A 25267-nucleotide genomic window follows, 5' to 3' on the forward strand; every position below is an offset into this window, starting at 1 on the left:
TGTAAGCAAATTCAAATATGTAACCATAATTCATTGCATACAACAGACAATGCGGATTGCTTTTCTGGTGTAGGTTTAAAACAAAAACACAAATATTGGAACCGTGGAAAACAGTCTGGAAAGCATGTTTTTACCCATTATTTGGAACTCTTTGTTTAGATTAGAATACTCTATTTGCCTCTTCGGCTGTATGGTGGAGTTTTAAGCCGGATTAAAGTTCTTGCCGGGAGAAACTCTATCAAAAAGAGCTATTGAGGAACAAATTAATACCTGAAACTCTTTCAGATTGGAATCGGGGTTCTGCACTGCCAAAAGCGTGCATCTTGCTTTAATAGAACTATTCGAAACAGGTTTATTAGGTCGAAACAAGCCATATAACTGCATCATTGGTTCACATTAGAAAGATAGGTAAAGAAAGAGAGAGAATATAAGTAAAAGAGAGAGGCACAAACATTAAAAATATAATTTTTCTTTGTGTATAAAAAACACAGTGGATTACAAGAGATGATAATTGTTTTGTACTAATTGCTTTAATGTTTTTCTTTAATATTAAAATGTTGAACGAGAAACCCAAACTGTACTGCTACTGATTTCTCTGATCTTTAGTTGTACAAGGAACTCATCTTAAGCCATAAAAAAGCCATGAATGATTTATCAAGGCAATTAATTAAGGGACTGAAGCTATGAAAGAACAGCCAGTATACAGCAGAAATACACGAGCAATTGTATTATAAGTTTATTGAAATATTTGAAAATAACCTTTCTAGCACCATTGATTTAGAAGCCGACGGGTGCGCAACCTTTGGCGAAACGATATTTGCATCACATCAGCGCTAATGCATTTGCACCGAATGCACCAAAACACGATGGGCGCCACACATCATGCTTAAAAGATTGGTTAGTTTTTACATTCCGCGTCATTTAAAATTCACAAAACTACAAATGATGGCACAATAAAAGGGCACACACATTCTCGTTCGCTCCCATACTGAACCGGTGGCCCATCTCGGTGGGCCAAACTCGAAATGCCGGAAAAAAGTTCCGTCGGCTGAAACTCTACCAAAGTAACAGGAGACCAGGCCGGAAGGTAGTAACTCCCGCCAGACGAACGTTCGTTCGTTCGAATTTCACGAGCGCAGTAATCCTCGACAGACCGGAATGCGTTTGTAAGCAAGAAAGCAAGAGCGACAGAGATGGAGTAGGCAAAGAAAAGAAAAAGAGAGACAGAGAGCGAATGCGCATGCAAGAAAGCAAGCCATTCGAACCTCACACACGCTACCAGATTGAACTGTTTCGCCACGAGCTCCCGAGCGTTCCTCCAACGTGTGGATGGTGGTGATTGTACAGAAAACTTTAACCATGGCATAGCACCCCTGCAACCCAATGCTGGGTAGCCGTAGGCGATTATGGCGAAAAAGATGGCAGCACCGAAAGCGATGGCTGGCTTGGATATTTCGACCGTCGGCGAGAGAAAGTAACAGGCGCACAAGAATTCACCCGTCAGAGAGAGGACGCGCCGGATTGGTAGCCGTTTGTAGGTATGGTGTGAGTGAGAGGATGGTTCAAGCAACGCTGTACCTACTACAAGTGGATTTCCAAAAACGAATCACATTAAATTAGAATATCTCAGCCATCATCTACCAATACGACACGATCATGCGTCCATCTTTGGAAATAAAAATCATCTTCATATTTGTTTCTAGAAGACATCTTTTTTAGGCAATGCCATTTGTTTACAACGCCGTTAGGGCACGCACACTCTCTCTCTCTCCCATTCCAACCAAGCGCCATACGCACACAGACTCACCACCATCGCCTCGCGCTCATCTGACAAACGATGCTGTCAGTTGCGGAGCATACAACTGACAGCATCAGTTCGTAAACGTCAAACGTATTGTTTGGGGCTGTCTGGTTGTCGTCGTCGTCGTTGTATGTAGCGCATACGCACGCAGAACAGCAGCAGCACACGGTTTCTCGGCGGTGATAAGAAACAACAATAAATAACCGCAAGCAAGTAAACAAAGCAATCATTGCTGGGGAACGGTGACTTAATCAAATTAAAGGTGTTTACTTTCTTCGGGACCCCCCATCACTACCGTCCAACACGTCGCTGTGGCTGTGTGTGCAGAAAATTCGTACCGTGCGGTAAATGATAACAGAGCGCAATAGGTGTTGTTACACAGTTACACAGCTAATCAGTTGGTGAGCATCATTCAACGCAGCATCAGTGCAAAATCGTGCCGGGGTTTTTGTGGGGGATCGCCCTTACTCATTGATCAGCTGTGATAATCGCTCGTTCTCAACAAAAATCGATCGCATTCCGGTAAGTAATCGATGTAAACATTGCAAACGGTTCTAGGTTAGTGGAGGTTAGACACGTAACCAGCATTTAGCATACAAACGTGCGAGGCGTAATTGTGAAGCGTTTTTCCATGGTGAGGAAAGTGACCTTGAAGATGATACGTCGTCGGTAGACGGCCGGTGTTGCGAAGAAGAAATTGTCAAAAACTTCTTGAAGGGCAACATAGCAAAACACACAACTGTGCAACTGTCAAACCGCGAACCATACACGCAAAGCATCATTATTGCACACGACTCGTTCGTGCACACACACACACCTGTTCGTGTAGCCCTTGGTTACACACGTGTGTGCGTGTGAGCATAACGCAAGCCAACGTTTTAACCGGCCGGGACAGCCAAAACAGTGCAACGTTGCCAGATCGCACCGCACGCACTTGTATGTTGCTGGCACACGGACGGGCTCGGTTAAAGTTTGGCGATTGGGAATCCAAAAATCAGCTCCCTAAAAATTGAGGAAAGGATGTTGTGTGGGGCCTCCTCAATCAAAGTTACGTTTTATTATTTAAAAGATACAGAAGTTTGTGGCACTCGTGATGTGAGGTTGTGTTCGGACCGAAAACATAGAGCATAGAGCATAGACTGTATGCCAAGTGGATTGAAACATTAGACGACCGACGGCATAATCAAAAAAGTTAAGACGGGGCCATAAAGCCCTTAATTAAGAGGTTTTACATGTATGTTAATTTGAATGGAGACCATATACATTGAAACATTAAAATTATGCTCTTTAAGTTTAAAAAAAAATATTTTTTAGAAAAAATCTTCAAAAATGCCAAACTTTTTTTTGTAACAACCTATGACAACAATTGGAAGTTGATGCTTCATCAAAACCCATCCGGTACCATGCTTTCCCTTCAACCCTTCAACCATCCCATCAAATCAATATTGGCCATTTCACACCCTTTTTTTGGGCCTTGGTTGTTCCATACAAAAAACGGAAGGGATCAAATTTTGGCAATACATCCCTTCAGCTGGTTCGTCCATCCTTTTTCCCTGATAATCGATTCCACCGACAAGCTGCCCTCTCTACTTCCGATTCAGGCAACGGAACCCGCCACTGCAGAGCAACCAGTAACCCATATGATCCCAGGCCTTGCTAACCTTGATCCACTTCCCAGCGCTATATTCGCGCACATCAACCATGTCGTGTGTGTGTGCGTGTGTATCACCCCGTCATCACTCGATATAAATGCAATAGGCCAACAACCTATCACCCCCTGCCACGTCGTCTCAACGTCCTGTCGGGTATTCATATGCTTCCTCCAACACTGTGCGGGACGGATGACGAAGTGCAACAACAACATCAACAACAGCAGAATGGAATGAAAAATGCATCATCAGATGCAATGCGCGAGTGAGAAATAGAAATTTTTTGGCTGCACAAATTAAATACCTATACCAAAGGGGACAAGAGATAGACTAAATCGATAGTAAAGCGATAAATAATAAGCCCTAAAATGTACCAAAACTTGGGCCAATTGTTGTCTTCATTAATTTATTCCTGCTAGAACCGATTATCTTATTTGGTTGTCCCTCTCGAACTCTCTCTTGAAATTGTTGCAAGGAAAGCATAATTAACCTTACATATTTCCGTTTCGTAACTGTTTCTTAGAAGAACAGGTTCGGGTATCGAATCCCATTCGGACCGGTCCTCGGTATTAAGGACTGCCTGTCCGGCTACGTGATATCAAATAGACTGGCAAGCATAGCTGAAATGGCCTTTAAGTCAAGAACAAGATAGGATTTTAACAATGATCTCACTTACCAGAATAGATCTCTAACTGCTTTACACATCCTTCGCAGAATACACACTATTTTTTTATTTTAAAAGAAATACACTGAACAACGCCGTGTAGTATGACTTTCTGCTTTCCTTTACGATGTCAACCATCAAATTCTGCAACAAAATAAGGAGTACAACAGAAAAGAATGAATATTTTTAATAGTTCTGAGAGTGCGTATAAGAAATGAGGCAAATAGTTTAAAATATAAATCACTGGTTGCTGAGAGCAGTACAACAACGGCTCGATTGAAGTAATATCGACGACGACTAGATTGCAGCAAACTAAAAGGTGAATCAATTTAAGCCTCCAAAAGCATCAACACCTGCCTCATCCGATGTTTGACACTAATTGTATTTAATAAATTGAACGCTACACGATCAAACCATGATTTATGATAATGACTAATGTTTCGAACAGTTGTTAATTATAAGTGCCAAAACCAAAACAAAACGATATTCTGATGAGAGCTAGAACTTGCTAGCCACATGTGAAGATGAGCAAGAACAGATCGAGACGGAAAGACTTCTATGACCTTCCCCACATCCCGGAGGACCCGTTCTGGCCGTTTTCGTCCTCGTGTGCTTTCTCGTCTGCTCGAGAGTGTCGGAAGAAGACGACCCTTCGAGGTAGGGGGGCGTTTGGAAGTGTGTTTAGAAGCAATGAATGCGAAATATGGTCACAGGGTGAGCGACTTGTTGGGCTGTTGCGTTTCTTCCCATTTTCATTTCTGTTCTCTCGCAAAAGGTCATCGGTCTCAGTTTTAAGGGGCTGGTGGTGGCAGCAAAATGCAAAGAATCTAATAGTTTAGATTCGTTCCGGGAAGGCCTCATGTTTTCGGGGCCCGGTGCACATCCTGCGTTGCCTTAGACTTCTCGTTTCGTCAGAAGAATCCCGGTGAAAGTGATAGTAGGATAGGCTTTTATCGAACCAATGGGAATTGACAACAAGTACCAAAGGAAATTAAATACATGTCCTTCAGGCACATTCCAAAAAAACAGCAAAAGGATTTTTCGTGACGATGACCTTTGGGTCGGCAAAACGCACAGAGATCTTGCTGGCCGTACATAACACTTGGCAGGCGTACTTAATCCCGATGGAAAGCTGCCAACAGGCATAAAGCATGACCTCGAAAGAAACTGATATTTATTTGCACTTATCGTGCACTAAAAAGCAAGGGACAAAAAAAGGGGGCAAATGATCGATTTATCTTCGGCGAAGGATGAAGAAAATGGCAAGCCGCCTTGCGCTGGTCGAATTAGAGGAGAAGGATTGCCCATCGAGGATGTGCCATATCGTAGACGATCTACCGCAAACTGATCAAGATAACTAGCCCAAAGCATAGCACATTATTTATAGGATCGTTTTCCAACGTTCGCCGACTACCACCGACCGAAAGTTTGTCCCGCCTGATGTTAGTGGATTCCTTTTTTTTTCTTTAATAACACTTCCTCAATTCCGCAAAAGCCTGCAAAAGGAAATTACTAAATAAAGCCATCGTTAAAAAAAAACAGTCTCCACACCTGAGTCTTGTTTTCTTGAAACGAGATGGAGGCAAACCTTTTTCGCTTGATTGAATGTGTCTGTCTAGGAGGTTTGCTCCGGCTCAGCCTTTGAGGACGGTGAGAATTCCGCCCAGAGACGTGAAATTCTTCACTTTCTTTTGCGAAGACGACAGGGAAGATGTCATTTTAACGCTTTGTGGGGTTGTCTGTCTTCCGTTGTGACGTCTACTCGTTGGACAGTGTATTGCACCGTCTGCTGATGTACTGATGGCGCGATTCGGATGTGAGATTCTGTACTTGGAATGAAGCAAGTGTATTGGAATCTATAAAGGAACATACCAAATTAGTAATATCTGTCATGTTTCCAGCAAAAGCAGTGATCGTTACTTTAACTTTAACTCTCGAATAATCCAACTAAAGCTGTTGGCGTTCATGTGGCGTTAGTGGTTTAGCAACTTCATAGAAACTTTTGTTAACATTCTTTACAAATCCCTTGAGCCCGGGTTGAATTATCAACTGCGTTGAAAAAGCTCCTTATATGCTTTAAACATGCTTTATTCATTCCGCTAGGGGATGCAGGAGGAGGTAACGCTTGGATTAGGCCCGTACAGCATAATAAATCTCGTCTCTCTCTCTCGCTCTCCTGTATCCTCTTCCTATCCTTCCTACAGCAAATGGGACGTGTCTCCCGAACATCAAATGGGCGCGGATTTATTTTGAAAAGTTTTTACATTCTCGTAAATCTTACTACACTTTCTACGGAGCGCATACAGGACACTTAGGCAAATATTGCTCGAAATGTACTATTAGTGCAGGGATCCAGAACCGTTGGAGAGGATATTAAAAAAAGGGACACTAACGAGACTCTGGAGTTCTGAACAACTGTGACCATGAGCTTATTCAAGAACGGCAGGGATTTTTTGTAAGTGTACCGACATCAAAAAGTTTTGCTAAAATTTGGTTTGAAATGTTCTCTAATCCTTTGCAATAGAAAGGATATGGATATATGTTAATATTAAATTAGTTTACAATTGCGACATCCGGAAAAAAAATATTTGAAGCTGGCTTGAAATAAGGATCCTTTTCCCTTTTGGCACTATTGATATCCTAACTAGTTCTTGACAAGTTCCTAGAAAATACAACCAAAATTTCATCAAGCAATACAGCTTAACTCCTATGCAAAACCCCGAGTACACTGAGTTACGCACCTTTTTCGCAGTCTTATCCTTGCCTTCGTCGTATTAAATGACTGTCAACAAGAGCCAACCAACAACAACACCAACAGCAAAAAAACCTCTCCAAACACATACCAACCTTTTTTCCCGACCATTCCTTTCCATTCCGACTAGAAACCCCATTTTTGTTTTGATACGGTAGTTCCTCTTTAATTCGGTCTGGGACGGGCGTTTTTTTTTTTTGGTCGGAGCACCGTGGCCAGAGAAAGCAGCCCGTACATCCCTAATTCGTGAGACGCACTGAAACATCCAGATGTCTACCAATCTCCGTAACACGCGGTTTTTTTTTTGTTCTTCTCTGGCGTACCCTCTCTCATTTTTACACCCCACCGGGAGGGCGGCAAGTTCTGTTCTGTGTGCCCCCCTTCCTTCCGCCATGTTTATTTCCCCGATTGGGGGAGTCAGTCTGCGGGTGGATTTATTCTGCTTTTTTTCTCTCTCTTTGGGACCAAGGCGAGTGTCTACCGGATGGTTCTGACCTCCGGGGCGAATGTATACTACCTGCTCGTCATCATAGGTTTTTGGTCGGTATTTTCGAAGCAAAATGGGGTACCAAAACGGTTTCTCTGCTCTTTGTTGGTAGTTGCTGTGTGAGGCGAAATGAAGGAGGAGTTCGTAAAACATTCTTTCTTGCATGCTTCTTTGGGACACGTTTGGTTCGACATCTTGCTGTGGCAGGCAAGGTAAGAAGGATGAATAGAAGTGAAATGCTTAGGAAGTCCTTGAGCAAAACATGAAAAATATGTATAGAAATAAGGAATTCTTATCCAAGGAAATTTATCAAGCTTGAATTTGGGTATTTTTCAGTTTGAGCAATATATTTGCTAACACGTGGTTTCGCACAGGAACAGACCGGTATCAAATCCCATCCGGACCACGTCGAGCTATCGATTTTGGAAGCCAATATAGATTCCTCAGGTCATATAACAAGCGTCCAAACATTTAAAACAATGTATGATTCTAGATAACAACGCAATCTATCTTATAACGAGGATTAGAAGGTCCTACGGTGTGCATCGTCTTCTTCTTCCTTGGCAATACAACCCCCAGAGGGTTGCCATTTCTGGCTTTCTGTGACTGGATTTTACACGTAGCAAAGTAGTCAGCCCTGCGTACGGGGAGGCGGTCGGGATGGGATTTGTGCCCCGGTCCTGCCGTGTGTAGACCGGCGCCAATGTTGCCTTCTAGCTTCTAGCAAAATTACTACAAAATCACTCATCGATTTACAGTGAATCAAGCCTTGGTATCTAACATGTTTACAGCGTGATAGTCTGAGAGTGTTGAACAGTTGGAAAACTCTTTTAGGGGTTATTTTCATAATAATTCTATTATCCTCAAACATACACTTGCCGAACTACAGACTAAATTATAACAAGAATCTGTAAATGAACTAGCTAAACCCAGCTCTTAAAGTTTGGCGGGTTCTGCATAATTAATTCTTAGTATCAATGCAACATGAATAATTAGCAATCAGTGGCTAACTGTTTACTCCGTCCATCAAAACCATCAAAGTACGTCCGCAACTGAGCGCTGCTGTGGATGAGCGCATCAACAATAGACGAGTTTGGTGCTGATGATTGCAATTAAAAGTTGTTCGTCTGTAGTGAGACACATCGCAAGTTACAATAAACGCCATTTTATAATGTTTCAACACACCATTAAATACTACATCTTCTCCACAAGCTGACCAACTCGACGCAACTTTAGCAAAAGATTCCGCAATCCTGCGTCGTGAACTTCCTTTCTAGCCAGGGAGCCAGTCAGCCAACCCAACCTAACTTCCCATCCAGATCAAAGCGATTCGCCTGAGGAACAAACAAAAAACGAAGCCACAACTCGTAACCTCACTCGGATCCTTGCCACGCGCGTCGGCAGTGGGATGTGGTGGGCGCCGGATCGAGGTTATACAATCCCGATGATGACGATAATTATTGTTATTACTATTACGACCGCTTTCTAACCGCGTCCAAGCAGCGTACGCCCGTGGACCGAGTGCCAGTTCCAGTGCCCTCTCACCCACGTTTTCACCACCGGTAAGGTTCATGCGCCACATCGGTGTGAAACCGGTTCATTTGCAAAGCCCGGAAAGCGCAAGAAGCGTTCGCAAGTTAGAAGACGACCGTGTCCGACCGACTTCAGGGGGTTTGAGGGTTACGTTCCGAGCACGAAACCGAAGGTGGTTCAGTTGCACTCGCGCACTCGCGCGGAGGGGTGTTGGTGACAGGGTTAGCCTGTCTCGCCGTGCACGAGACAGAAGTCGGGAAGTTGGGCGCACTGTGAGCCACACGGATCGGGACCACCAAACTCCGCCATCGCGTAACCGGCGCGTGTATGGTGACGTTTTCGCACTCGGACGGTCGGTGTAACGACCTTGACTGGCTTCGAAACGTTGTACGGTTTCGCAGCACAACGGGCGGCGCCAAGAGCGAATCAACAAAACACATCGTCTGCCTTTGCACAGCACAACATTTTCGCAATGCATTTTCAATCTGGTTTCAAACAAAAAAAGCATTAGAACGGTTGGCTCGAGCGAAAATGTTTCCACCTCCTCCTTGCCAACCTTGCGTTCGTACAGAGAAAGCTTTGATCCCTTCCCAAATGTTCTTCGCCAATCATTTCTCCTCTCACACAATCGGATTGTGTGTTGAGAACTGTTCAACTGATTCAACAGGACGGCCGGATCAGTGCCATGCACCACCATTGTAGCGAAGTGAACAGAAACTTGTTTTTGAATGCATAAGAACATTTGTCGTGTCCTTGTCCTTGCTGGAACTGGAACCTGGCGGATAAAATAGCTGTGATCCAAGCTTAACGTCTTATTCGAAAGTTATCTCTTCGATAAAGGAAATGGAATAAAATTATCATATGCATTGCAAACATTAACCGGATGAGAGGTAGTTTAAACTTAAGTTTGGAGTATCTCGTTTGATAGTTCTTGGCCATCAAGATATTTTAAAGGAGCGATTATTTTCTTAAAAATTGCTTCCTATCTCATTTATAAACCATTGAGCCATCATTAGGAATTGAATTTCATGTTTCTCTGCAGAATTAGAGAATAATTGTTGACTAAAATGAAATATAGAAATTATTAAACCTCGTTCTTAGAAGGAGATACGTTGTGTTGTCATGTTAGGAATGAAAATTAGGAACTCAGGAATCAATCTCATGTCATGGGAAAAGGAAAGGGAAGCTAGAATAAGAATAGCTGGGACTGGCATTGAAGACATTTTGAGATATCCCACACAAAAGAAGAAAGGATTCTTCAAACAGATATTTTTATTTAAGGAATCGCAATAAAACGTCCCATTTTCGATTGGGGAATCGTTCTGGCTGAGAGGGATGTTAGTCTCCAACTCGGATAGCTTAAATTTGGTGAATATAAGCCCACATGTGTGGGTTGGTTGCATTGGAAGAAATGACAGTTACTGACACGAATTTTTAGATATAAAATTGTTCGCGGACAGTAATCCGGTAGTTCTGATTATCTAGCAAGTAAAATAATGCAAAGAAACCCGAAGCTTAAGGTCACCCGAGATTGTAAGGCCAAAGACGAAGAATCGGCACATGATCTACATTTGGAGTAGCCATGTGACACGGCGCTGATCTTCCACAAGACTGGACTGGATATCAAACTATTCATCTTTGAATAAATATAGAGTCGAGGAAGCCAGACATTCCTAGCTAAAACCTCTCACGTTTTGCAATGCAAAAAAACCGGAGATTGAATTTGTTTTGCTCCAACCCATTTGTGTACAGTTATGAACCACTGAGGGAGAGCGCGAGATACAATAACATAAAGGGGGGCATACGAACCACCCTAAGAGATCGCCACGGGCGCAACTCATCATCAAACGATCGTAGACTAATCAACGCTCGTGGTATTTCATTCATCATGCAAAATTCATTCCACCCATCATTCATTCTTGCGAACACCAGTAGTCGATAAATCAAACGACCCCCGATGATCGTCGTAGTAGCAGCTGATTTTGACAGGTTATTTCATCTCGTTGCCCGTCGAGACCCCTACCAGAGCACATTATCGTGTCAAATGGTCGCGTAGCTACACCACCTCGCGGAGGACGCGCGATTGGGAGTTAAATCACGCCAGCGCTCGTTAATCTGTGAGCAAGTGTGAGAATGTGTGGCTGTCTGTCTGACATTCGTGCTTTCGCGTGGTCAGTCAGTGAGGACCGCCTTTCTTGCTTGCGCTACAGTTCTGCAAGCTCGCATGCAGTTTGGAACATGGCAGAGCATAGACCCGATAATGACCTGTCATTAATCAAATTGGTGCCCAAAGGCAAAGGTGCTGGTGTGAGCAATCCTGTCCATGTGTGCTTATGTGTGAGTGTGTCTGTACCGCGTATCTCGCGGCTGTTATGCTGAGTGCTCAATCTTGAGCCTGCAAGGATCTGTGTTTTAATGGTGCTGTTTTAAAGAACGTTAGTGCAATAGGAGCCCGATTTTTACTATTTCTTAATAGCATCGTACAACAAAGACGCTGTTAAACAAGGACAATAAATTCTCCCTTTCGTAGAATATTTATTAAGCCATAACTTTATCTACAATTGGACATCCTCGTTAGAGCTAGCCATTGGGCGCTAGTGAAGCCTTCGAACATGTGGCATGACATTAATTACGAAACACAACACATCTGACGACAACATATACATGAAGAAGGAAGGAAACACTCGCCATGGCGCCATCCTGCACTTTCCCACGGCATGCTATGGTTAAAGGTCCCTGAAGCAGGACTTCCTTTTTCGGTTCGGTTTCTTCTAACATTTTAAACCGTCCGGCGTTGCGTCGTGTGCGTGTGTTCAGGAAGATAATTCCTTCCAAGAAGCGCAACTTCTCAGGCTCGGCAGCAAACGTCGTACGTGTGTGCGTGCGTTAATTTTAATCCAAAAAAAAAAAGAGAGGGAAAGGGAAAAGACACCGGAAAACGGTGGTGGAAGGTAAAACATCATGCACCCGGTCGAGCCGACGTCGTACAGCAGCAGAAGGTCCTTAGTTTTCCCACCGGGGCAGAAGCGAAACAGAGACGCAAGAAACGGCCAAGACGGAAGACAGCCACAGCAGGCAAGGAAGACGACATTTAATCGAAGCAAACGGAAAGAATTGATCCTCACTGCTCTGCCGGTGTGTTGCCAGCCAGCCAGCCAGTCAGCCAGGATGTTCGGTGTTTGATCTGGCCCGGGTGCGAGGTTGAGTTGGACAAAGGCGCATTACCATTAGTATGGGCTGGCAAAGCGCCGATCGTATCGACAGTCTCCGTTTTTCTTGTGTGCTTTTTTAATCATTAGATACGATCAATCACCAATTTCGTTTGGTTGAGGGATTCTGCTCTTCGGCGAAGTGGCTCACCCAAGTGGATGAGTTAATTGTTTCCTCTTTTTTGTTTAATTTTTTTTAAAGATTTTTTTAATTAGCACAATTTCATGTTTTTTTAACAAAATTTTTAATAGCAATAGAATTTTACATAATTCAATTGAGAAATGTTGATTTGTTCAGGTATACAATTGAATTTTTCATCGAGTTGTTGAATAGTTCCGGTGTTGAGGTTGATTTGTTCGGCAACGTTGTTGAATCATACATTTTCTATCGTAGTATCCATAGCTCAGCAGATCCAGGAATACAGCGTCAGAAATTGGATTCAACAACTCACTGAAAGAATCAAATATATGCCTAAACAAATCAATAGCTCAACAAACTTGAAAAATATATTCTTGAACCCTTATATTAACAGAAGTAACCTAACAAATGTTTTAAAAGAATGATTGAGATGTAGCGAAATGTGTCCAACTTCAGAGTGCAACATTTACACTACTTTTAAGAAACACAAACAATTTTTATCCAAAACCAGCATAGCCATCCATCCAATTTTGCAGAAGAACAACAGTACTTTCATTCTGTTGCTTATTTAGGCCTGCATCTCAAAGTCCCCCCAAAAGAAAGGTACAAAGCACAAGGTACAAAACACATTAATCCAACCGAGGCATACGAATTGTACCAACCTTTCCGATTCATTTTCCGCGTTTCTTTTCCGCACAATCTTCAGCTGAAAGCGACGTTCGAAGCAGGCATCAGAACCAAAAAAAACAGACACAAACACACACAGACACAATAAAAACACGCACCCAAACGCACTATTTGCTCCGTGCGTCGATGATGTTGCGGCGATTTAACAGTGTGTGCGAGAATCGTTTCAAGCTACCCTGCTACCACTACTGACGCACTTTTTTTGCCAGGTACTGAGAGACGACAAGCTGACGCGACGCGCTGCACACACTGTAACGTGTATTGGTGAATTCCCACTCACACCACTTGCATACACCACACAACCGTACACTTTTCGGCAGGGCAAACGGAATCACTGCCCGCTGTTGGATGGGATGCGTTTCCATCGCGACACCAAGAAGAAAAAAAAAACACATCATGTTGCCTTTTTTTTTGGCTCCACCGCACTGTTTCACCGACATTCGCTGGGTGGGAAATTAATTTGCCGGATTAGAAACATTTCCCCTGTTTTTGGGCGTTCATTTTCATAGCTGATGAAGGGGTTTTCTTTTCGGTTTTAGAAAATTTGGATTTCTGGCTCACTTTTTTCCACCACTAACGGACGGCTGTCAAACAATTACTTTTCTCACTGTATGCGTGCGTCTGTACGTGTGTTTGTGTGTGCATTTTCTTCTTCACAGTGGCACATTGGAAAACTGCCCTAAATTTCACGTTCCTTTTTTTATGCTCACTCTCCAATTGCTTGCATTCTGCACAATATTGGCGTATCGGCGGAAAGGGCCTATCGCCACGCGTTCACTTATCTCTTGCGTTGATAACACACTCACCCACACGCCATCACGCACTTTTATGACAGCCACTCTCTCGCTCCCTCTCTCTCTGTCACTCGCGCGTTCGCTAATCACAACCAAGCGACGTTTGCGTATACACTACGGGGTGCTTTGGTTCTAGTTGGGTTTTCCTTCCATAAAACCCTACCACCCGTGGTCTGTCTGTTATCAGCCCACAACCCTCCACTATCAACTCCCGGCTAGAACCAATCAAATGGGCGAAAGCAACGACGGCAACGACGACCACGAAAAAATGCGTCCCCTACTGCTGTGTGTATGTGTGTTTGTATGCTGTCACCAGGAGAAGGCAGCTTGTTCGTTTCGCATTCGCAGCAGTAGGCTGCTTTCCTCGGGCACTACTTGGATCACTTACTTGGCGTGCGCGCGCACACCCACACTGCCCACCACCCCACGGTGCCGGCCCGGGAAAAGCACCAAGCCAAGAAGGAAAAAGCGCGAGCTGCTCTGCTGCTCTCGGGGAACACACCGGCGACGGACGAACTAATAATGATGGCGCGGACGTGCAGCTGGTGTGCGCCCTGCGAAGAGGCCGCACTGAAGGGAGATCGATGCGTTAAGTGCTGCCGCTACCGTGTACAGACAGACGCTCGCGAGTGTGTGTGCGAGGGTAAGTGAACAAGCTGTTTACCTTTTTGCGAAAGAGAGACCCTTTTCCGCGGAGATGCGTTCTCTTTTTCACTCTTGTTTTTTTCACTCTCTCACGAATTGAAGTTTTTTTTTCAACCACTAACTGACAGCACTTGCGCACTTATGGGTTTGCTGTGTACAGGGTAACCGAGGTGGTCGAGGGTAGAAGGAAACGACAGCCCGCTTTTGCTGTGAAGACGCCTAAAAAATGTTAAGCCCTTTTTTGCCTGCTCCCTTTCGGCAGTGTTAGCTGTTTCGCTCTGACGCTCCGTACAGGTAAGCGCCAGCTATAATGTTGTCTCGCTCATACGCACACAACCAGCCACGATTTGACAACTGACAGATGGACTGCTGCTGCGATCGGTACGAATGGATAAGAAGCGGAAGAAGCAGAAACCAAAACAACCACATCCATTGCGACGAAAGCCAAGCAGAATCCCTGAGCTCTATATTTCTATCGACGCCTGCATGTTAAATGGAGCGAAATTACGAAAAAGAACTTCAAAGTTGCTTACCTTGCTGCCGATGTCGATGCTGTGCAACTACGTGCTACGTGCCGAGACAGCAGCTTCCTTTGCTGCTGCTAATTGCCATCGGGACAACCCGAACCTCGTGTTGCCGTGTATCGACGTGTATGCTACCGAACTGACGACGACGAATTGTGGATGTTTACGCTATTTCCTTGGCACTGGATTCTTCTTCTTTTCCCGCTCGGTGCTTCCCAGCCCGTGTGCGCAAGCAGAATGGTACCACGGTAACACTCTGATTGTCTCTCGCTTTCGCCTACTGCACGCCTCGCGAACGCAGTGCAAACGTGATGCCGTGCGTTTGAAATGTGAGTGCGTTTGTGAAACCTTCAGTCTGGTTAGGGTTACGGGTACGTGAGCGCTTGCGCACCTAACAAATCGTATTGGTCGTTTCGAACTTCTTCGAGTCCGGGAACGGTGTCACACTAGGGTTCGGTGCTGAAGCCACGGCAGATTTGTTCTTCATGTAGGGTAGGTTGAAATGGAGGAGGAGAAAAAGAGATAGAGCTACAAACGCGTTAGGAGTTGGAGTGAAGAAGAAGGAAAAAGTTGGGAGACATTTTAAAAGGGCGTGGCTTAGTGTGCCGCTGCCAACATAATGGAAATCCCCCACCACCATTTTCTAGCATACGCGTATGAGGTACAAATATAGGGGAAAGTTTTCTTGCTATATACAGAAAAATGGCTTAGAGAGAGAAAGAGAGAGCGAAAAACGAGATTGAGTTGGGTTGCTGTTGCAGTTACGCTGACTTTATTGCTTTTTTTTAGCGTTTCCGCTTTGGTAAAGCCAATGTACGTGTGGTAATGTGTGTGTATGTGCATTTGTGCGGCTCGTAATACGCGAACACACACACACATAGAAGCACACATCCACGCAAGCAAACGTGTTTTGTGGATTTATTTTAACCACCGTCAGTCGCTCGTTGGCGATGTGGAATGAGTAATGATGAGTGAGAAAAAACACGTATTCAACTTCAATACAGCGAGTTGCTCCACCATTTCTAGGCAAAATAAGATCGCGTATCGCTTATTTTAAATCGAATGTAAGAATGCTTCCAAGAACAGCCTCCAACGACACAAGTAAAAGCAAAACCCCAACTCCTCTTTGACGAGGAACAACAACCCGAAGAAAAAATCTCCTTATAATGCCTCTTTTGTTCATGTTCGTAACGCATCGTCAGCATGCGCCATCGCGTATTTTTGCTCCTCTTGCCGCGACGACGTTGCATTGCGTTGACGCGCGAAACCGCGTCCGATCCCGCCACCACGGGTGAATGCGGGAGCCGTTACTTGCTCGTTTGTCTGCTCGCTTGGTACCGTGGCGTACAAAAATGGCACATATGCGCAACTGCACCGACACCGGCACAACCGAGCACGGGGCGCGCTGAATATCGCGACCACGACGAATGCCACGCCAGCAATTATTCTTTGGAATGGAATCGGCACCTTATTTTTGCTACAAGTTTTGCTCGTCTTGTGTGTGTGTGTGTCGGGTCTGATTTCTTTGTTTTCGTTTGCAGGCAGTTTAGGGGGGGTCATATGACGAGTGGCGTTATTTTTAGCGACTTGTTGCTAGATTTAACCCATAATGTTAGCTTTTTAGTTAGAGCTGCAAGCCACCGAGAATTAGTTATGATCCTCAATGATCGTGGATATTGGTCTCTTCGTTATCATCTTACTTCACAGAGCGCACGTTATACTTCCAGATTGTCATTATATTATAGAAGAATATATCTTTGAGACAAATACAATAAATTCACTACAATTTAGTGTTACAATCCGGATTTTCAAGATCACTGATCAAGTAGAAATTATGTGGGTATAGTAGAAAAAGTAGGAAAATGTGTATAAGGCTCTATCCAAAGTCCAACGTGTTGGACAATTTTGTTTACTGCCACAAAGCCATCAAAATCATTTGCTGCGACTGGATTACGCTATTTCAATCTCTAAATAACAATAATAAATTTAATAGTTTAGTTCCAATTACGATAACTTCAACAACTATCACAACACTTTCATCAACATGCGTTAAGTGCATGCACATCGAACAGAAAGCAATGAATCTGTCTCACAGATATGTGCACCAGATGGGAACTGTCCTTTATTTTCCTTCTTTTCCAACATTTTCACCTCATGCTAAAAATGTCTCGTTGCTGCTTGCGCGTATTTGCGACCTTTTTTACATTCAAACCATTTTACTCCTTGCTTCCTCTCCTCCCGGCTCTGCTCCCGATGGCAAGCTTTAAATAGCGATGGCGCGATGGACGTTCGCCCTTACCGTGTTCCACTCGAGCACGACGAGTATGACGCCATTTTTGATCGGCCAATGGCTGGAATGGCGTTCCAGGGAAGGTTGTCGCGACGGGAAAGTTAGTATGGAGACAAGCTATGAAGTCGGTCATTTTGCTATATTGTGTGATAAGCTGATTCGAAATAGAATAGTTAGAAAACTGTTGATATTAACAACAACGGATTTTATTAATTCAACTAGCATTGTACTGTTTACAATTTTGTTATCAATTGTAAGTTTTAACTTTACGATCTGGGCGACTGTCGTTTATTACAATCGTATATTTTTTGTCAATGTTGTTATAAATATTTCTTAGAATCAAGTAAGAAAAGTAGAACTTATTTTACAAGACCATTTAATAGGAATAAGTGATATAGAAGTTAACAATAGGCACAGTCTGGTGACTGACTATTCAGCTAAAAGTAACATCGGGCCAAGTTCCTAGAGCCAACCAGTAACCTCTTGAAGTTATAGTGAGCCTATGTATAAAGAAGCTAGTGATATCGCTACTTTTCATTTATTTTTCATATTAATCCCCTGCTACAATATTTATGATCTTATTCTGCTCTTCATCTAATATATTAATGTTCTCACTGAACGTTCTCACCCCAGAACGTTGTGGCTAACATTGATAACCGTCCGGGTTTTTGAAGTAAAATTCTCAGCAAGGTTTTAGAGAATGTGTGAGAAAGCTAATTAATGGAACCATTCGTGAAAATTTGAGCGGGTATCAGTATGATAACCTATGCTGGGAAGAAAAATTTCGATTAAGAGGAATACATTCTAAAACTGACAGAAATTTAGTATTCCATCGGGTTGAATGATTTTTGGCACTATAATTTTCCATCATTAAATTTAATTTAGAACGAAGCCAGCATAGCTTAATAGGCCGTACTTTCCGGCCGTCTATCCTCATTCTATAAGCTCTTATAATTCGACAAGCTTGAAAAAGTCATTACAAGCAAAGTATAACATATATTACTCTGGTAATTTTTTGATGAAAAATGGGTTTTTATACAATAACGCAAAATGTTTCCAAACAGCAAGAGGGAACTTATCAAATCGTCAAGCAATGGAAATTGTTGCGTTGATGTTCCACTATTACATTCCCTAAAGTTTGCGCATTAGCAGACACATCTTAAAAAAATAACGGAAGTTAAATTTACTACAACTTTATACGAAATGCGAAATAAGATGCTGGAATTTAAAGAAAAAAAATCTTTATCTGGAAAACAGCGAAGGTCGACCAATTTCTCGACGGCATTTCATATATATTACATGGTTTTTCTAAGTTTGAAATGTTCTACTTTCTATCTAGCTTAGGCGTTATGTGGTTCGTATGGAACGTTATAGTAAACTTAATTCTTTTATCCGATGACTCAATTTACTAACCTGTGAGAGACATAGTTTATTTTCAGCAACAAAATTCGGCTTCCACATTTAAGAAACGTTGGTTTTGAAGATACGTCGGATCGTATTAAAATAACGGTATCATGTGTTTAATGTTAATAGGAAGTGTTAAAATTAAATTTTATCATTTATTTGAGGACAGTAAGCAAATTATTGAGCGCCGGTCTTTACGCGGCAAAACCGAGATTCCAATCCTATCTGGGCCGTCTCCCCGTGAGCTAGCTAAAAATCCTCCTCGATATCGTTTTGATACGTTGATCTTAGAAGTGATGGATCATTCGTCTATTTAATATCAATTAAAAAGCTATATCGGTCCTATTGTCGATGCGATTACGGCGCCGGTCTTCACCCTGAAGAACCGGGAGATGAAATCTCATCCAGATCGCCTCCCCGTACTCAGAGCTGACTATCCTTATGACTTATGACGAGTAAAATCATAAGAAGAAGGAGAGTGCTCACCAGTAGTGAAACGAAACAAACTATTCCTTTTTTACGAAATTATAATTCTGAGTCTAAATTAACTAATTTCTAGGTAGCTGAGCCTGAGCATGGCGTAACGATTCTGATGTTGAGTTGTTTCCAGGTCCGCTGTGTTAACAATCATAGGCAATGGATAAATCCGTTCAATCGGCTCTCTGTAACTGGCAACTACTAGAACGATTTCTAAAAACCCCACTTTTTTAGATAATTATCTTGAAAAGCGTTTTAAAAATAAAAATTGCTTAGACAATGTCAAATATATGAAGTTTACATTCACTCTGTTCACTATTCTATTCTAGAGAGGTTTGGGGATGAATTTAATGTATATTTGTACAGCTAACACTACAAAATATGATTCAATAAATCGTTGATCTAATTTATGCATTAAAAATTTGCAACATAATATTATAAACACAAGAAATAATTTAATTCGTGACTAGTGTTAATAGTGAGTAACTAGTAGTTGTATGATTATGTTTAAGTTTTAAATACTATAATACTTCTTCTTCTTTGGCGACCTTCTTTCTTCCCAACGACCTTCTTCTGTCATGCATGGCCATTTCTGGCTTACTAGACTTAATGATACCACGTAGTTGGATAGTCAGCCCTCGCTACGGGGGAGTGGTCCGGATGGAATTTGAACCACGGTCCTGTCGTCCTGCTGAGCGAGCCAAGCAACCACTTCATTGTTGTGCTTTAACCTATAATAAACTTTTCGCCAGTAAAACGTGTGCTTAAATATGAACAAATATTGCTAAAAAAATTGTTTTTAGCACAAATTAATGATAAAAAGTTTTTGTTTTGTCACAATAGAATAAGACTCAATAGAGAGATTTAAATAAGATGTTCAAACTACTGCTTTCGATACTTCTACTAGCAATAATCAAACTGGCAAGAAGTATCCTCACTATCTTAACCTTCTATATCAATTTTGTTTACGTTCAAAAATTGAAAAAAAATTGAGCAACAAAAAAACAACCAAAATGCAGTCAAACATTGCTGTAACATAAAACAAAATCAAACTTTTTCAATAACACAGCTAGACTGTTTTAAAATAGAAAAATAGAGAGAGAGAGAGAGAGAGAGAGAGAGAGAGAGAGAGCGTGTTCAAAGCTAATACAAAAACTGTGGTCAAGCTTGTTCAATGAATAGACTAATTTTATTTTATAATATGTTTTTGTGCCGTAATTTCATGATAATGACGAAATGATGCTCTGAACCCTTTTTTATCGATGCCTTAAACCAATATTTATTTTAGTATAGCTTAAATTAAATTTTGTAAACAAAAAAAGATGTTTCTTCGATTCGTAAAAAATTGGTCATGTCTACCATTTCTGGCTTACTAGACTTAAAGATACCACGTACGTAGTTGGGCAGTCAGCCCTCACCACGGGGGAACGGTCCGGATGTGATTTGAACCCCGGTCCTGCCGTGTGAAGACCAGTGCTGTTGTCGCCTCCACCACCGGGCCGCCCTATTCTGTATATGAATATGATTTTAAATTATCCTGATAATTCAAATATAAGTAGAACTCGTGCTAATTGTATTTTGATTGATTAGTAGTCAGTTAACAGATATTAAATTGAAAAAAAAAAATACCCCAAACGAAATGATCAAAATCGAACGATTTAACTTAAGGATAAAACAACAACGCTTTTACCAAAATTGCTATATCAAACGTGCGCACAAAAAGCGTTTCTCCCGCATTCCACAGAAGATGGTCGCTTTTTGCATGGCTGTGTAGTGGCCATGGGTTTGTTCTTGCCTTTGTGCGGCGTCTGCTTCTTCCAGCATTTCTCTCCTCGCATTTTCTTCTCGCTCTCTCTCTCTCTCTCTCTCTCTCTCTCTCTCTGCCACAAAGCAAATGGAACCGGTTTTTTGGTCGCGGTCACGGCAGCAGTGAAGAAACATTTGCCAGGGAGCAGCAGTTGAGAATTTTTATGCGATTCTTTATGCTCTCGGCTCATAAATGATGATGCCACAGAGTGAAGCGCAGCAATATGATGATGGTTTCGCTGGAGCATTCCATGGTTTAATGTGTGTGTTTTTTTTTCTCACTGCTTCCGGAACCGGAAATCCATATAATTTCAACCTCCTCACCTGTTGCATCTGGTTATAAGGACGGCTCCTTCGAGCTTCGGTTACCGACCGAGCTCCTCACTGCTGGCCACCGAGCATATCTTATCCGAGCTTCAGGGCGCATGCTTGGTGGGAATGTTGGTCGACCAGCCAAGTGGAGAAACAATAAAAGAAAAACTGGCAAAGGGTGACAGAACGAGAACGAAACACGGCGCACACCTTTGAGTGGCTGGAATGTGTCAAACGGCCAAAACAGGACCACAGCTTTTTGCAGCAACGGCCCGAATAATGCTCCTATGCTCCTTTTGCGCGGTTTTTGCTATGACGATTCGTCGTGGTGCATTGTGGTGTTGATGCAATTCAATGTCGCCGCTTTTGTGCGAGTGTTTGTGTGTGTGTGCCTTGAAGACTGAGTAACGGTATGGATGTATTTATGCTTTTTTTTATTTAGTTTTATATTAATGACTACATGACATTCATGATTCTTTTTTATATGTTCATAAATAAAAAAAAATCTCAAATTGTAAATAATAAATAATATAAACTCAAATTTATGTTGCATTATTACGACCCAAAAGGAATCGAAGTTGATGATAGCTTGGTGGACTGTAAGCGTAGATCAGCACCGATTTGTACCAGGAATAGGGAAGCCAGCGTTCATGGATAGAGTTCTGGCACTCAATCACGAATTGCACTAGGACAGGCTCGAACTAGCAAGCCTTCGGATGAGTTTTACAAAATCATATCGACAGCAAACTAGGCCTTGGATTCGGGGGGGGATTCCAAATGATAATGAAGTACTAACTGCTTCTTCCTTGGCACTGCAACCTCGAAAGGTTTCGGCTTGCCATTTCTGGCTGTCGGTGACTTTATTTTACCCGTAGCAAATTCGTAGTCTCGTGACTCTTATTAGCCTGAACAGAAGCTCTTGAGTGAGTTTGACTTCTGGTGCTACGTTCGCACCCGGAAGTAGGCTCAAATCATACTGTGTGGCATGAGCATTTCGAGTATCTTTAACAATGCTACCTCTAGGGAAAATTGTGAGGTAAAAATCTACATTTTTTTTCGTGAACACGAGCCTTCAAGCAAGCGATTAAATTCGCTTCTGATGGTGGACTACTGCTACTCGGGCTTTCGTCCGGCAAGAAGCCATCCAATGTAGGATAGCTCTTTTTTCCACTACGAACCAGTGATTTTCTTTACGACCATAAGATCAGGAGTTTAATTAGAGTCGTGCTTGAGCTGCCACTTTGCAAAAGTATAGCCCGCAGTCCTTTAAAACTGAGCTTAACACTTCCTTTGGTCCTCATGTGTCCTGTATGTGTCGATGTCCGACGCTGTGATCTGTGATATGATCGAATCAGAGCTGTCGGCGGCTGCTCTAATCATTCATGGCGATGATCATCGTCTTCCAATTTTGACCTTAAGCGTCAAAATGTGCTGCGACTTTCTGTGACGTTAGGCGATATCGAGGGAACTAAGCGCCATCCCTTCTACAATAAACTAACAGAATTGAAATTCTCACAACTCACTGATTGCGTTTAATTTATTCAGATATATTTTTGAGAGGAAGTTTAAGGGCCGTTCGAATAAATACACTGCCAAAAATAGCCACAAACGATTAGTTATGCATCAAAAGAATAGTATTGTTTGATATTGTGGCCATTTATTTTCCCAATTGGCTAGTAAAAAAAAAATCCGGCCGCTTCTGGATTGTCTTTAACTAATTTCAGTATTGGTGGAACGATCGATTTTAGTGACGGGCAATTGAAGATCACTTATACATTCCATTTTCAAACTTCTGCCTTCGATACTACTACTCAGTATGACCGTACCAAAATTTTGGAAAAGCTAATAAGCCAAACAATTATTTACCTAAAATTATATCTTACAGGTTTAGCGAAACGTTATCTAAAAATTATTTCAACCAAAAAGTTGTTTTATCTTAAAATTTTATGAACGTTTTTATTCTACTGTCTAATGTGGTTTAGCCATATTTTCATCCGAATTTTCCTATAAAGCCTTACAGTTTTTAATTTATTTTTTAATTATGACGGCTGGCTGTAGCTTATAACATCCTTTTTCGTCCCTCTAGAATCATCGTCAACTCCTCGATTAAGCCACCATGCTACTGCGCAGTGCGCTCCGACGCCTTACCCTCCACCGAACCGCCTTACCCTCCACCCCAACGGCCCTTCGCACCTTTGCCTCGAAAAGCCGTGAAGTGCCGGCCCTCACCTGCGATCGTTTCCCCGTCCAGCGTGGATCCTTCGCCGAGCTGACGGACGCCGATGTGGCGGTGTTTCGGGGCATTCTTGGTGGGCCGGACTCGAGCCGTGTAATTACCGCGGAAGATGAGGTGCAGAACTACAACATTGACTATTTGCGTAGTGTGCGTGGCTACGGGAGGGTTGTGGTGAAGCCACGGACCACGGCGGAAGTGGCGGAACTGATGCGCTACTGCAATGAGCGTCGTTTGGCCGTTTGTCCGCAGGGCGGCAATACGGGGCTGGTGGGTGGTTCGGTGCCCGTGTTCGATGAGGTTGTCCTATCGCTGCAGCTGATGGACACGATCGAGCGTATCGATGAGTACGCGGGCATTGTCGTGTGTCAGGCCGGGTGTGTGTTGGCGTCGCTGGAGGAGCAGGTCGGTGCCCGGGGGTTGGTAATGCCGCTCGATCTCGGTGCGAAGGGTTCGTGCCATATCGGTGGGAATGTGTCGACGAATGCGGGCGGTCTGCGGTTGGTGCGGTACGGGAACTTGCACGGATCCGTGCTCGGTGTTGAAGCGGTAAGCATGGAAGCCTATTTTCCACACAAAACCACGAACGAAAATGGTCTCATCGTTGTAGGTAACGGCTGAAGGACGCGTCCTCGATCTGATGTCCAACTTCAAGAAGGATAACACGGGCTACCATCTGAAGCATCTCTTCATCGGCTCCGAAGGGACGCTCGGCATAATCACCCGGCTGTCCATGTTCTGCCCTACCGCGTCCCGTTCGGTTAACGTTGCCTTTCTCGGGCTGAACAGCTACGATGATGTTAAGCGAACCTTCCTGGCCGCCAAACGTGGTCTCGGCGAGGTGTTGTCCTCGTGCGAAATGATCGATGCACCGTCGCTCGATAGTTGTACCCGGTTCTTTGGATTGCAGTGAGCAGCAATGGGGAAAAATGGTCTGGCAAGCGATTGGAATTCGGCCTGATAGCTCTTCCTCTATTCTAGATCGCCGATCGAGAAGTATCCCTTCTACATGCTGATCGAAACGTCCGGAAGTGATGCGGGCCACGATGAGGAGAAGCTGACGCGCTTCCTGGAGCAAACGATGGAGCAGGGCCTGGTGGTGGACGGTACGGTCACGAACGAACCGACCAAAATGAAGGTATGAAGGTGTATGAGAAGATACACGTGCTGCTTTTTACATTACAGTATAAAAGTATTTTTAAGCATTTTAATAACCTCATTTTCAGAACATCTGGAAGCTACGTGAACTGATAGCGGACAGTCTGCTGAGCGATGGTTACTGCTTCAAGTACGACATTTCGCTCCCCCTGGACCAGTTCTACGATATTGTGCTGGCCGTGCGCGAGCGTGTCGGTGATCTGGCCATCAACGTCACCGGGTACGGGCACGTTGGTGATTCGAATCTACATCTGAACGTTTCCTGTGCCCGTTTTACGCCGGAAATCTACGGTCTGCTTGAACCGTTCGTGTATGAGTACACTTCCAAGCTGCGCGGAAGCGTTAGTGCCGAGCACGGGATCGGCTTTCTCAAGCGCAAGTATCTACACTACTCAAAGCAGTCGGAACCGCTACGGTTGATGCGCCAGATGAAGCAGCTCCTCGACCCGAACGGCATACTGAACCCGTACAAAGTGCTACCAGCGGAATCGCCAGATCAGGCGCGGTAGAACAGTGGATCAATTCGCGGACTGGACTGCTCACTTAATCGGATGTCGGTAGACGGGTTTACAGGGTTTAACCTTATTTTGTAAAACTTTTATACAAACTGTTGCGAAAAAAAATGTTGATGAAATGTATATTTTGCTAGCCATACAATAAAATGCAAGAACTCTTTTATGCCGCGAGAGAATTCATTTCTAAA

The 25267-nt window shown here is 43.3% G+C and overlaps 1 protein-coding gene across 4 annotated transcripts; it reads left to right on the forward strand.

The window, feature by feature from the left end:
* Positions 1–1860: 1860 nt before the first annotated feature.
* LOC118503011 (D-2-hydroxyglutarate dehydrogenase, mitochondrial) lies at positions 1861–25242 on the forward strand. 4 transcript variants are annotated; one of them, XM_036035829.1, is made up of 6 exons: positions 1861–2014; positions 2129–2323; positions 23260–23955; positions 24017–24315; positions 24388–24544; positions 24633–25242. In XM_036035829.1, the coding sequence occupies exons 3-6, from the start codon at positions 23290–23292 to the stop codon at positions 25071–25073; spliced, it is 1563 nt and encodes a 520-aa protein (XP_035891722.1). In that variant the 5' UTR covers positions 1861–2014; positions 2129–2323; positions 23260–23289; the 3' UTR covers positions 25074–25242. The 4 variants fall into 4 exon arrangements, with proteins under 4 accessions (XP_035891722.1, XP_035891721.1, XP_035891723.1 ...); XM_036035828.1 differs by having other exon boundaries at positions 1869–2014; positions 2064–2323; XM_036035830.1 differs by having other exon boundaries at positions 1903–2323; positions 23232–23955.
* Positions 25243–25267: the final 25 nt, after the last annotated feature.

The sequence above is a fragment of the Anopheles stephensi genome, chromosome 2 (genome assembly GCF_013141755.1).
Source record: "Anopheles stephensi strain Indian chromosome 2, UCI_ANSTEP_V1.0, whole genome shotgun sequence".
Lineage (NCBI taxonomy): Eukaryota > Metazoa > Arthropoda > Insecta > Diptera > Culicidae > Anopheles > Anopheles stephensi.

What these genes read in the sequence shown, in the direction of transcription:
- LOC118503011 (XM_036035829.1), top strand. Translation starts at nt 23,290, where the DNA reads ATGCTACTGCGCAGTGCGCTCCGACGCCTTACCCTCCACCGAACCGCC. An exon ending in ACCCGGTTCTTTGGATTGCA is followed by an intron (nt 24,316 to 24,387) that starts GTGAGCAGCAAT and finishes CCTCTATTCTAG; the next exon opens with ATCGCCGATCGAGAAGTATC. An exon ending in ACGAACCGACCAAAATGAAG is followed by an intron (nt 24,545 to 24,632) that starts GTATGAAGGTGT and finishes CCTCATTTTCAG; the next exon opens with AACATCTGGAAGCTACGTGA.